General features: G+C 46.6%; 1 protein-coding gene across 6 annotated transcripts in view; it reads left to right on the plus strand.

The window, feature by feature from the left end:
• Positions 1–19,233, plus strand: part of LOC101172706 (plasma membrane calcium-transporting ATPase 1-like) — a 99,903-nt gene that overhangs the window by 49,901 nt on the left and 30,769 nt on the right. For 4 of the 6 annotated variants that reach the window (XR_002873270.1, XR_002873271.1, XM_023954795.1 and 1 more), the window contains 6 exons: positions 4,475–4,672; positions 4,766–5,023; positions 5,517–5,642; positions 5,717–5,842; positions 10,117–10,152; positions 13,457–13,639. Coding sequence is in view for 4 of the 6 variants with exons in the window: in XM_023954795.1 (XP_023810563.1) it covers positions 4,475–4,672; positions 4,766–5,023; positions 5,517–5,642; positions 5,717–5,842; positions 10,117–10,152; positions 13,457–13,639 (927 nt within the window). In the remaining 2 variants the exon portion in view is untranslated. The remainder of the gene's footprint in view (positions 1–4,474; positions 4,673–4,765; positions 5,024–5,516; positions 5,643–5,716; positions 5,843–10,116; positions 10,153–13,456; positions 13,640–19,233) is intronic. The other 2 variants (XM_023954796.1, XM_023954794.1) reach the window with 1 other exon arrangement.

Genomic DNA, 19,233 nt, shown 5'->3' on the forward strand with positions numbered 1-19,233 from the left:
ACCTGAGGTGTGTGAACATGGGAGGTCAGCGGAAAAGACTCTGCAGTGATACGAGGTTTGGACCACTTCGCTTCTGTCCTGATGGACGGGGACAGACTCAACTTTACTAAGTCAGAACAGATTTGGAGCTGTGACCCTAACCGTTGCTGGTAATGCTTTCTTTTACAGTATAGTACTTACAGTGTACTTAAGTGGTATTTACATGGTACTTTTTAATGGGACTTACATGGTACTTTTTTGTGTCTTCTCTGTACTTACATGGTACTTGCTGTGTATTTATGTGGTACTATTTGGTTCATACCTATGTGGTACATACTGGGTATTTATAATATACTTATTGGGTGTTTACATGCTGTGCAAAGGTGTCTTTTGTGGTACTTACCACATGTAAGAACAATGTCAGTACAAATAAAGTACCTTGACCTTTAGGCCTGCACTCGTATGTTTCATGGTATTTACCAGGAATTTACCACAGAAACTACCCCTTAAGTACAATGAAACTGAACTGTAAAAGAAAGTCAGCCCTATTTCCACTCTATTACTTAGTACTTTCAGTAGTAGGACAAAAGAGTGGAAATAGGGCTTACTTTCTTTTACAGTTCAGTTTCATTGTACTTAAGGGGTAGTTTCTGTGGTAAATTCCTGGTAAATACCTTGAAACATACGAGTGTAGACCTAAAGGTCAAGGTACTTTATTTGTACTGACCTTGTTATTACATGTGGTAAGTACCACAAAAGACACCTTTGCACAGCATGTAAATACCCAATAAGTATATTATAAATACCCAGTATGTACCACATAGGTATGAACCAAATAGTACCACATAAATACACAGCAAGTACCATGTAAGTACAGAGAAGACACAAAAAAGTACCATGTAAGTCCCATTAAAAAGTACCATGTAAATACCACTTAAGTACACTGTAAGTACTGTACTGTAGAAGAAAGCGTTACCCTGTTGCTTGGTCCGATGGTTTTATCAGAGCTCCGTTGTGGGGACACAGAACACACACCTGCCTGGTGTGTGTCATTCACACACACACCAGGAACCCACTGGGTTCTGGCCGCTCTCCCTGGTGTTTTCTTGCAGCAGAATCTTGAAAAAAAAAAGACATTTTCCCTTTTTTTGGGGTTATCAACCCTTCCAGATAAACGAGAATAATCTCCTGCAGAACCCTGATGTTTCTCGCCCTGCATGTCCATATGTCGAAGTGTCCTTGGGCAAGACACTGAGCCCCACGTTGCTCCTGGTGTTTATAGGTTGGCGCCAGTGTTCGGCAGCGGCGCCGCCATGAGTGTGTGAATGGGACTGTAAAGCGTCTTGCACCTTCAAAGATGGCAGTAAGGTGCTATTTAAGTATGCAGAAATGTACAGTTGGAGCCTCATCCAGGAGCTCCAGTCTGGGCCAGATAGAAATCTGCTCTCACATCCAGAGGATTTCCCCTAAAAAAAAAAAAAACATCCAAAGTTTGTCATCAGATCCTATCCTTTGCCTTAAAGGGCCTATATAATGCTTTTTTTTAAGCCTTTCAGAATGAACTATATACATATATATGATAATCTATTACTTTTGGCACACTAAAGAACCATTTTTTTAAATTAAATATGAGGTATTTTCAAAGTTCATACTCTGAAGTAAGAATCTATGAGGCTCCGCCTTTCTCTCCTTGTGGGTGCCGCCCATTTCATGATGTCATCCTAAAGCCGTCCTCTGCAGTGTCTGCGTTTCTCCTACGAAAAAATGACATCTGAACTTTTGCTAAGATGGATGTGCATATTGTGCACAGAAAATCAAGCCTTTTAGCCGATCACTGCTAGATCCGCTGAGAAAGTGGGCGTGTCTTTTAGCCTGGGGGGCGGAGCTGCCAGCACAGACTCTTCCTGGAAGGGGCTGTTCCTCATTTTGTTGTCACAATGTCATAACCCACTCATTGTTGTGAGACGCTGGTGCCCAGATAGCAGGTTTTTAGAGAAATACTCAGAAATATGTGAATGGATCAAAATACTGCTTTGGCGTTTCTTTTCATAAGGAATGAGCATTATAATACTTTAAAACCTCAAAAAGTTGATTTAGCATGAAATAGGCCCTTTAAACTTCATTATGATGATGGTTTAAACTGAAGCAGAATGCTTCAACAATAGTACAGACAGCTTTTTGTGCACAGCAGTCACCTTCTCTCTTCAGCTTGAAAGCACAATGATTGTTGGTGGTTGCTGTTACGTTTGTAGGATTGTTCATTGAAACAACTGGAAACGTACCATGAGGTTTTCTTGAAAGTAGCACTAAAAATTTCTCATATTTTCACTCAAGTCAGCTCACTTCCAACCTTTCTGATGAACCACAATAAATACATGGCATCAACAAATCTGGCTGAATGTTTAGTTTAGCAACAACAGGGCTTGATTTTTGGGTTTTTGTCCTCAGACTTCAGCTTCTCCTTTCCTACAAAATCATTTAACCTGTTGAACTATAACTCAGAGATTATTTGGCATATTCCCATCTGTTCATCCATCAAGTAGCTTGGTTGCAAAAGTGATTGATCTTTTCTTTTGGTTTGTTCGCCGCTGTCGTTGTGTCCTTGGGCAAAACACTTCACCCTCCCTGCCTCCAGTGTGGCTCCACTGGCGTGTGAATGTGCATGAATGTCCCGGTGATGGTCAGAGGGGCCAGCCACGCCTCTGTCAGTCTGCCCCAGGGCAGCTGTGCCAACATCATTAGCTTACTATCACCAACTATGATTGAATAATGGACACATTGGAAGAACTTTGAGCAACAAGAAAAAGCGCAGATCAATCTAATCCACTATTATTATTATTAAGAAAACAGTTATTTCGATGTGGTTGTCAGACAGACGCCAGCCGCTGTGCCGCTGCCGTCCTTGGTTTCATTTTGGCCGACTGTAACAGAGGAGAAGCAGACATGATCTTATCAGGGTCCCACTTGCAGAAAGGAACAGTTAAAACAGGACTGTGAAGTTGCATCAACATTGTTGGCATTTTTGTTAAAGCTCCTGTTTCACTGGATCGTCTCCCTCTGTTCATCTGCACTTTTCTGACAGTCTCTTTTTCTCTCTGCAGTACTTTCATTTTTTTGTGCTTCAGTTTTTCTCCTGAGGAACTTCCTCTCTGATCTTCTCCATCTCTCTAACATCCGGCTGTTGCTTGAAGGGAGGAGGAAAGGGTTCATAGGTTGATGTTAGAGGAGTCAGCATTAGCTCGTCATGTCTGGTAACGTTCTGCTCCGCTTATGCACGTCTTTTGTGTCAGAGCTGAGTTTTATTTTGTTCTTAACCCAAGGTGTCTATGAGGACTAACTGCAGGTTCCTGTTTGTTGCCTAAGGGACATCAGGCTATAAAAGAGGGTGCAGAATGAAAAGAGAAGTGAAAGCTGTGCACACATAAAAAAAAAACGGCGTCGAGCTGAAAGCAGCCATTCGTGTTTCTGCTGTTGGAAGGTCACCCAGCAGCTGAAGGTCCCAGCTCACACGACTGTCTTTGTTAAACAAACGCGTCTTAAACAGAAGCAGAATCAGTCCTTGTGTGCTCTCTCTTTCCTTTCCAAAAGCACGTTCAGGACACCGGTGGACCTGATCAGGTGGTGCAGGGATGGTTATTGGCTCTGGTGGAGCAGCAGATTGCATTTTCAGCAGGAGTGCAGGCGAGGTCAGCTCAGGCTGCAACGGAGTCGTCATCCTTATATACCCAAAAACCCCATGCTCCTGGGTGTGAGGTCCCGCCTAAGCAGAGCCCTGACATGTTACTGACATCAACAGGCCTTAACTAAATCCTTTCCAAGCCACCTTTTTCCTTTTCCCTTTACTCCATGGTTGCAGTTTTCTCCTGCATCATTCTTAGCTAATCAGGCCTCACTGCATTATTGATCCATCTGCAAATCACGAAAAGGTGAAGTGGAACTGCTGAAATCAGCTGAAAAACCCTGAAATTAAAGGCTAAACAGCATTTCAATGCATCACTTTGGATCTTCCATCCTTGTTTTACACCGAAAAGTCTTCATTTCTCTGCAATCTGGCCTCACATTGTGGAGCATCCTGTTCTTGTCCCAGCTGTACTTTGCTCTCGGCCTCTTCTGCCTCAGAGCTCCAACCCTTCACATCAGGCAGGGGGGTGGGGGGGTGGGGGGGGGCTTTGACATGAATGCAGGGCTGCGATGGAAAGTGAGCTGCGTTTACGAAGGTTTGAGGAAAAGCCGGCGAGGTTTCATGAAATGATCCAGCCCACTTATCCATGCCGACATTTGTGTGGTTGTTCTAATAAGGTAACATGTTAATGATGGGTTTATGTCACATCCGCCTTATTACACTAAAAATGCTCCCACTTCTCTGTGCTACAGTTTCCATAGTAACCCCAGTGGACTCTACCTAATCCAACAGCTGCGAGATTCAATGGCAAAGATGATCAGTCATTTTTTTAAAAGGTCTGGACTTCGGCTAACTCTGGTTTTCTGTTTGCAGGTCTGTCTGGCAACCCTGTTGATTTAGAGAAGCGCCATGCTACGTTTGGCAAGAACCTCATCCCCCCGAAGAAGGCCAAGACCTTCCTGCAGCTGGTGTGGGAGGCTCTGCAGGACGTCACACTCATCATTTTGGAAGTGGCTGCAATCATCTCACTTGGCTTGTCCTTCTACCACCCACCAGGGGGCGACGGTGAATGTAAGAACATTTTCATGTCTTCTTTTATTAAAATACACAAGCATTTTATTTTCCAAGGAGCTGTTACTTCATTCTGCGTCTTTTTACTGACAGCATGCGGCCAAGCGGCAGGCGGCGTGGAAGACGAGGGGGAAGCCCAGGCCGGCTGGATCGAGGGTGCGGCCATCCTGTTCTCCGTCATCATTGTGGTCCTGGTAACGGCCTTCAACGATTGGTCCAAAGAGAAGCAGTTCCGCGGGCTGCAGAGTCGCATCGAGCAGGAGCAGAAGTTCACGGTCATTCGCAAAGGCCAAGTCATCCAGATTCCAGTCGCAGAGATTGTGGTCGGAGACATCGCTCAGATCAAATATGGTATGAAGTCAAACACAAACAGAACTATACAGCTTTTGTGCTTTCTGTCCTTTCTTTTTGTTAAGAGTAAAATAGCTTCCTGTCAGGAGTGCCAGGTTCCATGTGCTGAAGCCTCAGCTCAGACAGATGAGACACTGAAAGAACAGTCTAAGATAAATGCAGCGTTACTTTAGGAAAACATTAAACACTTCTCAAATAAAGATCATTTTGTTGCTGTTTCCGTCACCACCTTAGTTTTGTAGGACCGGGTGCTTAGCCCTGTGCCAAACCCCCAACATGGAGGGCCAGGTTCTGACGCGACCGTCAGAAATGGAAAGATTTCGTTGCTGCCCTAAGCGTCTCAAAGCGTAAAAGGCAGTAAGAAGAAGAAGAAGACATTAAGATCATACTAAAATCATTTATGCAAGAATGTTTCCTTCAGAAACGGGAGTCTGTCAGTGTGTTTACTCTGTGGATCTGACCCCTCCATGACCCTTGGGACCTCTTTCTGCAGGAGATCTGCTGCCAGCTGACGGGATTCTGATCCAAGGAAACGACCTGAAGATTGATGAGAGCTCTCTCACAGGAGAGTCTGACCATGTCCGAAAATCTCTGGAGAAGGACCCCATGTTGTTGTCCGGTGGGTTTCTAAACTGCCATCAAACACACACAGATAAACCCACACAGACAGTGACGGTGGACTTCCTTTCTCAGGGACTCATGTGATGGAGGGCTCTGGCCGGATGGTTGTGTCAGCCGTTGGCCTCAACTCTCAAACCGGCATCATCTTTACTCTACTGGGCGCCAGCGAGCATGACGAAGAGAAGAAGGTCAAGAAAAGTAAGAAATGGAAACCAGGCTGTTAAAAAACACGCAACATGCTACCTGTTGAAGTTGTGGCGGTCATGTGATCACACCGGCGGGGGTCTCACTTCCTGGATGTTTTCACTGTTTGTAAGAGGCCGATCCGCTTCTGTGGGTTTGAGGTTCTGCTGTTGTTTTGCCCCCTCTTTCAGTCTGGACTGAGGCGTTTGAAGGGTCTGACTCTTGAAATGTGTTGACAGCCACTTAAAACCAAAGCACCATCTGTGAATAAATGAGACCAAGAGTGAGTTCACCTGCAGCCCACACATGCTGTCTTTTAACTAAGCCCTCATCAATAATTCTATTAATGACATCTGAGTTGCAAACTAACATTAGTGAGAAAACTCCAGCTGTTTACAACAACAGTAAGTATTTCTTCTCATCAGTAGGAACTTCTCCATCTGCTCAGGTGAACCCCGTGCAAAAATCTGTCATGACCCACGTAAAGCCTTCATCGTAACTGCTCTTCTGGGTGGATCCGGGCTGTCTGCAGGGGTAAAAGAGGGTAAATCTGTGCAGGGCGCAGGGCTGGCCCGTAGGGGGAAAATGTTCATGCACCCCTTTTTTAAGGGCATCAGGCTGTCGTGAAAACTACAGAAACACATAAGGAAAGAAGGAGATGGAGATGTATTCTACAGAATTTTTATTTTTTTCAACCTCCCCAAACCCTGTGCACTGCGCAGTTGGTGCTGTTCACGTGATGCATGCCCATAAATGTATGTGGCACTCGGTTTGTTTACAGCGGGACTCATTTTCTCTTCAGGTATTTTAGAGAGAAGTGCGCATGTGCGAATGATTTATTCCAACTGAGAGTGTGTCCCCAGGTAAACGTTTGTTATAATCAGAAAAAGGTTTTCTGGGCCCATGCACACGGTTGAATTCTAATCCGATCTTTGATCCTATCAAAACATTGTCCACATGTAACTGCGGCTAATCAGCGTGTAGTTTGTGTGGATGTCCAAGAGCATCTCACAGGCACCTAAGTATCACATGCAGCATGCAGCATGTGTCTACAGTTAGTAAGTAGCCCGTACTCATGTCTTACTATCCACTAAAGTGCTACGTTCAGGGCGCGGTGCGACAGAATGACCCATTCGTCATAACCGCGTGTAACTTACATCATCCATCCATCCATCCATCCACCCAATCACACACACACATACACAAAGGGGCAATTAAGCAAAGAGCATGTTTTTGGTCTGTAAGAGGAAGCCGGAGTGCCCGGAGAAAACCCACCCAGCCAGGCGCAGAGAAGGCCCCCCTACAGGGGCTCCCCCGGCGCCAAGAGGCATAGGCGAACCCGGCGTCCGGGCCCCCAGGCCACAGGACAGGTGTGCTTAGCCGTACCAGGCGGCAGCCATGGGGGCCACCGGGCACCGGACACGGGCCAAGGACGAAGCCAGGGCTAGGAGAATCCATGAGCCGCCCACCCAACCGGCGCCCCGTGTCCACAAGCCAACCCCGGCACTGGACCCCAGCAACCCAGAGATCACTGCGCACCCACAGCTCCACACCCCCCACACCCCCCAAAAACCCTACCCTCTACAACCCTCCTCACACATTCAGGGCTCCAGACTGCGACCAAATGGTCGCATTTTCGACCAAAATTTGAGAGTGTGCGACTGAATTTTACATCCAGTCGCACATGTGCTACCAGTAAATTTGCCTCCCCCACCCTCTGTATTTTTTTATACATTAAACGTGGAAGGGGCACGTCAATGATCAATGAAATGATAATGAGACGCGAGCGCACGCAAACACACACTCGCACACACACTCATGAGGCGCGAGCACACACCGCCCCCGTTCTTTTACAGTCTACCTTTTTCTGTCAGTTTACCTTCTTGTTGCATCTTCAAAAGTGCAGAATAAAATGTGACACTGAATTTGAAACAGCACATTGTAATTTCTGCATCTATTATTAAAGTATTTATTCATAATACAGTGGAAATTAGTAGATTTGGTTAGCTTGTTGATTTACGGTATGCGCCCCCAAATCTTCTGGTTGTGCCCCCAAAATTTTCAGTTGGGGCCACAGTGCTCCTAGTGAAAAATGTTAGTCTGGAGCCCTGACATTGCGTTTTGGCCTCACACCAACTCAGATGTGTCTCCGCTGTGAGGATCAGCACTGACGTGTTCCCACATCCGACTTTAGAGGTGGGATCTGAAACCAGCGTTTGGGGTTAAGACAAGTCGTGATGAGTGGCTTCAGTGGGCAGCAAACTTTACTACTCACCTTTTGTTGTAATCTATTACACTCCAGGTTAAGAAATAAAGTAATAGCATTAAAGTAGGGAGTTACTGCCCCACTCGGTTACTCAGTAAAACAGTTCTCCTGCGACCTGCAGCTTCCGTCAGCAGGACGGATGTTTCTGTGAAGACAGACAAGTCAACCAGCTGGTTGTCATGTGTGCCATTGCCTGATGGGAATCGAGGACGGGGTTTGGTGTTAGGGCTTCTCCTGACGTCTTTTGTGTTCACCACACTGAAGAACAGAACTGTTGTCCAGTCAGCGCGTTGTTAAAGCCTCACAAGTTTGACGTCTTCATTGTCACTGGTGAGTGAACACAGGAACTAAGAAGGTGGTCTGATGTTCCATTGAAATATGTATTAAAGACCTTCCTCCTGATGAGTGTAGCTTCATCAAATCAAAGCTTTGTGGGACAAAAGTTCTTTGTTGAACCAGAAAACTCTTTTATGTGATTTGTTTATTTTTTAGCAATATTTCATTATTCTGTAGGACGATCAGCTAATATCAACCATTTAATATATAGTCGTTTTTTTTTATTAAGGCCATAGTTAGAAATACATTGAACTGTTTTTCCCCCAACATTTAAAGCTTTTAAATGCCATAGGTGCTTTAAGGGTATTTCATTTCCTCATCAAACGCCCAAAAAGTGCTGTAGCATATTTAAAAAAGGTTGTTTTTGTGTATGTGGTTCCTTCAATAAAGAGTAGATCACGTCTTTGGCAGAATGGTAGCGTAAAAGATAGGAACTCAGCATCTTGGTCTCATTTATTTATGGTGGTTTCTGTCCTCTGTACCGAGTCGACTGGCATTACGGGCATTTCAAATGGACTGATAGACTTTCATCTGTTCCACAGTTGCTTTTGTTAAGGAACTCTTCAGAAGTCCAGATGGCCCAGTCTCAAAGCAGATTGAAACAAAGCCACAGGCTCCTGCAGTGCTTTTGATTTGCTTGTATCATGCTAATTCCCTTTTTACTGTGTGTTTTTCTTTGGCTGGTTTTTGTCCGACCATTTGTTTTATTGGCTAAAATTTGAGTTTGTCAGGCATTCATTGTGAAGCGGCTGAATGTACCAGCTCAGCAGAGAGAGATGCTCGGGTCTGCAGCCAAACATTAAGCCTCCGTTTAGGAAAAAATGGAAGATTCTCAGGAAAAACATTTGAAGATTCGTAGTAAAGAGAGCCATTTGACTCATCCTGAGTGCCCCCATTCTCCCCAGTCCAGCACCAAAGCACACACACACATAGACACACACACACAGGTCCCGCCCTTTCATGGTGTTCATGCTGAGGTCAGTTCTGACCTCAGCGGTCCTGTTCAGAAGCACTTTCAGTCTTACCAGACCTGGACATCAGCCACCTTTATCAGCTTCTACTATGAACCCAGCGGCTGCTTCTTCTTCACCGATTCACCTGATCGACCGCTCCGTCTTTCAGGAGGTGGTGACTATGAGGTCCATCAAAGGATTCATCTGTTCAATTGTCTTTTCTGCCAAGTCAGCGGAAAGTTAAGAGGTGTGCTCTGGAGCTGAGCCAAAGACATTTAGCTTCACCCTAAGCCTGTTTCATTTCACCTGAGCTACACTTGAGGAATGTTTAGTCAGAGAGATCTGAGAAACAGATCATCACAAGCTGTGGTCAAAAACAGACAGCAACAAAAACAGGAATCTGCACAGAAACACGTTATAGCGAGGAAACCTTAGTTTGCTCTGTTTTCTAAATCCAGAAATTCTTTCTTTGAAGGCAGAAGTCAGGGAAAGAACCAAATGAGCTCAGAATTTCATGCTGTCAGAGCTTGCTAGTCCAGGCTGGTTGCTGGTTCCCAACCCTAGGAAGCGGCGTCTCTCTCTGCTGATCCGTTCATTCCTGCCCACAGCACACACGCACACACACACCTGTGGGTTTGTATGTTTGGGTTTTGTGTTCTCCTTCGGTTTTATTTGATCTTCTTTTCCTTTGAGCCATCTTATCAGCATTCCGCCCTCTCTCTCTGTTCGAACAGGTAAGAAACAAGGACCCCCCGAAAATCGCAACAAAGGTAACCCCTCCATCCATCCACCTGTCCCTCCTGCCTCTCATCCTCGTCTGACTTACCTCCTCCTCACCTCCACCCAGCAGCAGGAGGGGAGTGTCCAGCTCATCTCTGTTCTTCTGTTCCCCCCTCTGTCTTTTTCTCTTTGCTGTATAACGGGGGACGTTGCTTTAACTGTTGAGGGGTGCAACTCTCACACTTTGAGTCTGTGACGGCCTGTGGACATCCTTGGTTACCATGGGAACCATTGAATTCACACAAGCAGCATTTCTTCAACCGTATTTCAAAGATGGATTCAGTTAGCAGGGCGTTTCCAGAGCTCAGTCGCCCCACAGACATCTGAGCGGTGACTGGAACAATCCTCTAGATCCGGAAACAACTTGAACCAAACTAGTTCAGGGCTCCACACCTGTGTTTAAGGCTGATGTGTGGAGTCACCTTCCTTCCTCTCTTCACCTGGTGAAGATGCAGATAAAAAAGAAACCTGCCACGCCTTGAAAAAGGAGGTGTCAGACAGGTGTTACCTGCTTTTTCTCTAGAATTGCCCCACTGGTCTTTAGGTCTCATGTGATCCAACATATAACCAGCTGCCTCTGCAGGCTGCCTCAGCCTCCCAACTCCCCACCTCCCTGCTTCCTGTGGTTGGAGCATCTGCTGCAGACTTCTTGGTGTACCAGGAAACACAAGGCTCATTTTTCGGTTATACTAACCCTTTTTTTTTTTAGATTTTTAGTTGCAGCCAGTCTGCATGTGGATGAAAAAAATCTCTGGTTGTTCAGAGCCCGTCTCTAATCTTCCCAACACCTTCAGTGGGCTTTCTCACCTTTGAAAGTTTAAAAATATTAAAGTTTTCATTCAGACCTCCCATTGGCTGTTAAGCTGATGTCCAGTTCAGTTCAGGGGTCCAAATGTCCCCGTCCACACCTCTGACATGTGACTGTGCAGACTGGACAGAGCCTCGTCATTCTCATGGCTCTGATTAAAGGCTACACAGGACTGTGTCCTTTCAGGTAGTGAGTTTTCCCTCGCTGGAAAAATTGGGTGGGAGGAGGGGGGGGGTCTAGAGCTTAGCCTGCCAGGCACATCACCCTCCTTCCTCCTGAGGAAGACAACTTCTTCAGCACCACATCAACAGCAGTCTTTCACATTAGAGGAAACTCCTGAAAAGACTTTATGGAAACCTGTATTTGTTTTTAGACAAACATCGGAATGATGGATTCTGACCTGACAGACACCCCCCCCCCCCCCTTCTGAAACGTATCTCCAAAATACTTTCCAGTAAAAGTTGTCAGAGATTTCAGAAACACTGAACCAGCTGTCATCTTCTGAAAGAGGGTCAGACGTCTTCCAGCTCAGGCTGTGAGTGGGACCTGCCAATCATCCTGCTTAACAGCACAGCTATGGGATGTTTTGTGGCTGGAGTTGGGCTCCGTGTGGGAGTTGCACCCCGCCCGTGTTGGTGGGCGGCCACCGCCTGTGTTTCTGCAGCCTCCTTTCCTGCGGCTTTCAGCTCGTCTCATTTCCCTCAGCGTTGCCTCCTGCAGGGCGTTGCTCAGGACTCCGTGTTGTGTTGTAGTCACTGTGTCACTCTCTCCTCCTGCTCTTTACTTCCTGTCTTGCTGAGGTCTCTGCGGCCTCCACCTTCATCGCTGTCATCCCTCCATTTTCTTAAGAGTGGTACTTTAATTTTCTTCTCTGTTTGTTGCGGTGTTTCCTTTGGATTGTCAGACACCCCCAGCCCCCGTGCACTCGCTCATGGTTTCGTGCTGTCGTTGGTCCATGGGTCTCAGTCCTGTTTGTGTGAAGCTGTCAGTTAGTTGTGTGTTGTGGCCTTCAGAGTGGACCATGCGCATTAAGCTCCACGGCTTCTTGGTTTGACATACGACTCATTCCAACATGTGGAGTTTGAAACGTTGTTGTGAGATGACTTTCCTCCTTGAACTATGTGGCGTGGGGATGACTGGTGGATCTGCTGGGGCTGGAGCGGGACATAACCTCGGCCACCTGCTGGTTTCTCCCCAGCCGTCATGTTTCCACTCTTTCTGATGGCTTTCAACAGAAAGATCTATAGTCATTTAAAAATGCTAAAAGTCTCCTGCGGCATCCTTGTTGTTCTGTCAGACGTGTGGGACAAGGTGTTGCTACAACTTCAGCAAAGCATGGGACAAAAGAAACTAGACTTTCCGTCGTTATGAGACCAATTTAATGAAAAATGACGATGTTAGAGGATGTTTTGAAATCAGTCACGCAGTTTCTATCCAGTGAATTATTATCAAACTCTACAAACAGGATGCTAAAACGCCTCAGTGATGGAACCCTCACTTATGTGTTTAAATAGAGCTGGTGTTGTCAGAACATGCAGAGTTAGAGACAAGTTCACCTGATGAGCAGCCTCCCAACCAATCGCTCAGCTGTTTGGGTCAAAAACCAGACATTAAAAAACACCCGGACAGAACGCAGAGGTCTGAAGAAGAAGAAATGTGGGATCTGATCTGATTGGGCTGCCAAGAGTCCCAGCATGTTCATCGCATGTTAGTAGACACGTGATGAACATGCTGGGTTCATTTTTATTCCAGATACACTCAAAAAACATCAGCATGACTCTATCAACCTGTTTAGGGTTTAATAACCTGGCATTTCACAGTTTAGTCTTCTGTGTGACACTGAAGCATAGAGCAGCTCTGTTATCAGATTAGAGGAGAACCTTTCTGCCTGTGGTTCTCCTTTCAGCTGCACTCGCAGGGCAGCTCTGCTGCAGCCTCAGCACAGCCCACACGAAGCAAATCCACAGTTACCGTATGCAAATGAGCAGGAGGTGAAACTCAACACCAGAGCTCAGCCTCCTTCACACACGCTCATGAGTGTGAGTGTGTGTGTGTGTGTGGACGGTGCAGCGTGAACCCCTCAGACCTGTTCTGTCTGCTGCTCTTCATGCTCTGACCGTTTTACCGATAGACGTGCCACAGTCTGCCTTTAGCCACCAAGCTAACATGTGATGATGACTTTGTCAGCTCAGCCTGTCCTTTGGAGCTTCTCCTTTGACTGAAGGTGTAACAGTTTCTCTGCCTCTCTTCCCTAATCCACTCCTGAACCCCGTGCCCTCATTTTTTAACCATTTGTCTTATTTAATTTATCCTTCATTTTTTCCAATTCTGCCATCTTCATTCCTGAACCTGAAACATTTCCATCATTGTTTTACTCATCTTCATCACTTTTTCTCCAATCTTCATCTATGTCTTTACTCAACCTTTCCTTCCGCTCATTGTTTCTTCAAATTCATTCAAACTTTGCACCCTCAACCCCCCTCCAGCCAAAACTCAGGACGGTATCGCTCTGGAGATCCAGCCTCTGAAGAGCGAGGAAGCTGCAGAGTTGGAAGACAAGGAGGAGAAGGAGGAGGTCAAAGAGATTAAGAAGGTCAACGTGACGAAGAAGGAGAAGTCTGTGCTGCAGGGGAAACTGACCAGACTGACTGTGCAGATCGGCAAAGCTGGTGAGGAGCGTGCACACACTCACATCCACACACTCGTATCCACACACTGGTATCCACACACTGGTATCCACACACTCGTATCCACACACTCGTATCCACACACTCGTATCTACACTCTGGTATACACACACTCACATCCACACACTCGTATCCACACACTGGTATCCACACACTCGTATCCACACACTCGTATCTACACACTGGTATGCACACACTCACATCCACACACTCGTATCTACACACTGGTATGCACACACTCACATCCACACACTCGTATCCACACACTGGTATCCACACACTCGTATCTACACACTCGTATCCACACACTCGTATCCACACACTCGTATCCACACACTCGTATCTACACACTGGTATCCACACACTCGTATCTACACACTGGTATGCACACACTCACATCCACACACTCGTATCCACACACTGGTATCCACACACTCGTATCCACACACTCGTATCCACACACTCGTATCCACACACTCGTATCCACACACTCGGATCCACACACTCGTATCTACACACTTGTATCCACACACTGGTATCCACACACTCGTATCCACACACTCGTATCCACACACTCGTATCCACACACTCGTATCTACACACTGGTATACACACACTCACATCCACACACTCGTATCTACACACTGGTATACACACACTGGTATCCACACACTCGTATCTACACACTCGTATCCACACACTCGTATCCACACACTCGTATCCACACACTCGTATCCACACACTCGTATCTACACACTCGTATCCACACACTGGTATCCACACACTCGTATCCACACACTCGTATCCACACACTTGTATCCACACACTCGTATCCACACACTCACATCCACACACTCGTATCCACACACTGGTATACACACACTCACATCCACACACTCGTATCCACACACTGGTATACACACACTCACATCCACACACTCGTATCCACACACTGGTATACACACACTGGTATCCACACACTCGTATCTACACACTCGTATCCACACACTGGTATCCACACACTGGTATCCACACACTGGTATCCGCACACTGGTATCCACACACTCGTATCCACACACTCGTATCTACACTCTGGTATACACACACTCACATCCACACACTCGTATCCACACACTCGTATCCACACACTCGTATCTACACACTGGTATCCACACACTCGTATCTACACACTGGTATGCACACACTCACATCCACACACTCGTATCCACACACTGGTATCCACACACTGGTATCCACACACTCGTATCCACACACTCGTATCTACACTCTGGTATACACACACTCACATCCACACACTCGTATCCACACACTGGTATCCACACACTGGTATCCACACACTCGTATCCACACACTCGTATCCACACACTCGTATCTACACACTGGTATCCACACACTCGTATCTACACACTGGTATGCACACACTCACATCCACACACTCGTATCCACACACTGGTATCCACACACTCGTATCCACACACTCGTATCCACACACTCGTATCCACACACTCGTATCCACACACTCGGATCCACACACTCGTATCTACACACTTGTATCCACACACTGGTATCCACACACTCGTATCCACATACTCGTATCCACACACTCGTATCCACACACTCGTATCTACACACTGGTATACACACACTCACATCCACACACTCGTATCTACACACTGGTATACACACACTGGTATCCACACACTCGTATCTACACACTCGTATCCACACACTCGTATCCACACACTCGTATCCACACACTCGTATCTACACACTCGTATCCACACACTGGTATCCACACACTCGTATCCACACACTCGTATCCACACACTTGTATCCACACACTCGTATCCACACACTCGTATCTACACACTGGTATACACACACTCACATCCACACACTCGTATCCACACACTGGTATACACACACTCACATCCACACACTCGTATCCACACACTGGTATACACACACTCACATCCACACACTCGTATCCACACACTGGTATACACACACTGGTATCCACACACTCGTATCTACACACTCGTATCCACACACTGGTATCCACACACTGGTATCCACACACTGGTATCCGCACACTGGTATCCACACACTCGTATCCACACACTCGTATCTACACTCTGGTATACACACACTCACATCCACACACTCGTATCCACACACTCGTATCCACACACTCGTATCTACACACTGGTATCCACACACTCGTATCTACACACTGGTATGCACACACTCACATCCACACACTCGTATCCACACACTGGTATCCACACACTGGTATCCACACACTCGTATCCACACACTCGTATCTACACTCTGGTATACACACACTCACATCCACACACTCGTATCCACACACTGGTATCCACACACTCGTATCTACACACTGGTATGCACACACTCACATCCACACACTCGTATCCACACACTGGTATCCACACACTCGTATCCACACACTCGTATCCACACACTCGTATCCACACACTCGGATCCACACACTCGGATCCACACACTCGTATCTACACACTTGTATCCACACACTGGTATCCACACACTCGTATCCACACACTCGTATCCACACACTCGTATCCACACACTCGTATCTACACACTGGTATACACACACTCACATCCACACACTCGTATCTACACACTGGTATACACACACTGGTATCCACACACTCGTATCTACACACTCGTATCCACACACTCGTATCCACACACTCGTATCCACACACTCGTATCTACACACTCGTATCCACACACTGGTATCCACACACTCGTATCCACACACTCGTATCCACACACTTGTATCCACACACTCGTATCCACACACTCGTATCTACACACTGGTATACACACACTCACATCCACACACTCGTATCCACACACTGGTATACACACACTCAAGTCCACACACTCGTATCCACACACTGGTATACACACACTCACATCCACACACTCGTATCCACACACTGGTATACACACACTGGTATCCACACACTCGTATCTACACACTCGTATCCACACACTGGTATCCACACACTGGTATCCACACACTCGTATCCACACACTCGTATCCACACACTCGTATCTACACTCTGGTATACACACACTCACATCCACACACTCGTATCCACACACTCGTATCCACACACTCGTATCTACACACTGGTATCCACACACTCGTATCTACACACTTGTATCCACACACTGGTATCCACACACTCGTATCCACACACTCGTATCCACACACTCGTATCTACACTCTGGTATACACACACTCACATCCACACACTCGTATCCACACACTGGTATCCACACACTCGTATCCACACACTCGTATCTACACACTGGTATGCACACACTCACATCCACACACTCGTATCTACACACTGGTATGCACACACTCACATCCACACACTCGTATCCACACACTGGTATCCACACACTCGTATCTACACACTCGTATCCACACACTCGTATCCACACACTCGTATCCACACACTCGTATCTACACACTGGTATCCACACACTCGTATCTACACACTGGTATGCACACACTCACATCCACACACTCGTATCCACACACTGGTATCCACACACTCGTATCCACACACTCGTATCCACACACTCGTATCCACACACTCGTATCCACACACTCGTATACACACACTCACATCCACACACTCGTATCCACACACTGGTATACACACACTGGTATCCACACACTCGTATCTACACACTCGTATCCACACACTGGTATCCACACACTGGTATCCACACACTGGTATCCACACACTCGTATCCACACACTCGTATCTACACTCTGGTATACACACACTCACATCCACACACTCGTATCCACACACTCGTATCCACACACTCGTATCTACACACTGGTATCCACACACTCGTATCTACACACTGGTATGCACACACTCACATCCACACACTCGTATCCACACACTGGTATCCACACACTCGTATCCACACACTCGGATCCACACACTCGGATCCACACACTCGTATCTACACACTTGTATCCACACACTGGTATCCACACACTCGTATCCACACACTCGTATCCACACACTCGTATCCACACACTCGTATCTACACACTGGTATACACACACTCACATCCACACACTCGTATCTACACACTGGTATACACACACTGGTATCCACACACTCGTATCTACACACTCGTATCCACACACTCGTATCCACACACTCGTATCCACACACTCGTATCTACACACTCGTATCCACACACTCGTATCCACACACTCGTATCCACACACTTGTATCCACACACTCGTATCCACACACTCCTATCTACACACTGGTATACACACACTCACATCCACACACTCGTATCCACACACTGGTATACACACACTCACATCCACACACTCGTATCCACACACTGGTATACACACACTCACATCCACACACTCACATCCACACACTGGTATACACACACTGGTATCCACACACTCGTATCTACACACTCGTATCTACACTCTGGTATACACACACTCGTATCCACACACTCGTATCTACACTCTGGTATACACACACTCACATCCACACACTCGTATCCACACACTCGTATCCACACACTCGTATCTACACACTGGTATCCACACACTCGTATCTACACACTGGTATGCACACACTCACATCCACACACTCGTATCTACACACTGGTATCCACACACTCGTATCCACACACTCGTATCCACACACTCGTATCCACACACTCGTATCCACACACTCGGATCCACACACTCGTATCTACACACTTGTATCCACACACTCGTATCCACACACTCGTATCTACACACTGGTATACACACACTCACATCCACACACTCGTATCCACACACTGGTATACACACACTCACATCCACACACTCGTATCCACACACTGGTATACACACACTCACATCCACACACTCACATCCACACACTGGTATACACACACTGGTATCCACACACTCGTATCTACACACTCGTATCCACACACTGGTATCCACACACTGGTATCCACACACTGGTATCCACACACTGGTATCCACACACTGGTATCCACACACTCGTATCCACACACTCGTATCTACACTCTGGTATACACACACTCACATCCACACACTCGTATCCACACACTCGTATCCACACACTCGTATCTACACACTCGTATCCACACACTGGTATCCACACACTGGTATCCACACACTGGTATCCACACACTGGTATCCACAAACTGGCATCTACACACTGGTATCCACACACTCGTATCCACACACTCGTATCTACACTCTGGTATACACACACTCACATCCACACACTCGTATCCACACACTCGTATCCACACACTCGTATCTACACACTCGTATCCACACACTGCTATCCACACACTGGTATCCACACACTCACATCCACACACTGGTATCCACACACTCACATCCACACACTGGTATCCACACACTCGAATCCACTCATTCAGCCCATTTCGCTCAATGAAAAAATTGAT

Source organism: Oryzias latipes, chromosome 5 (assembly GCF_002234675.1).
Source record: "Oryzias latipes chromosome 5, ASM223467v1".
NCBI classification, from domain to species: domain Eukaryota; kingdom Metazoa; phylum Chordata; class Actinopteri; order Beloniformes; family Adrianichthyidae; genus Oryzias; species Oryzias latipes.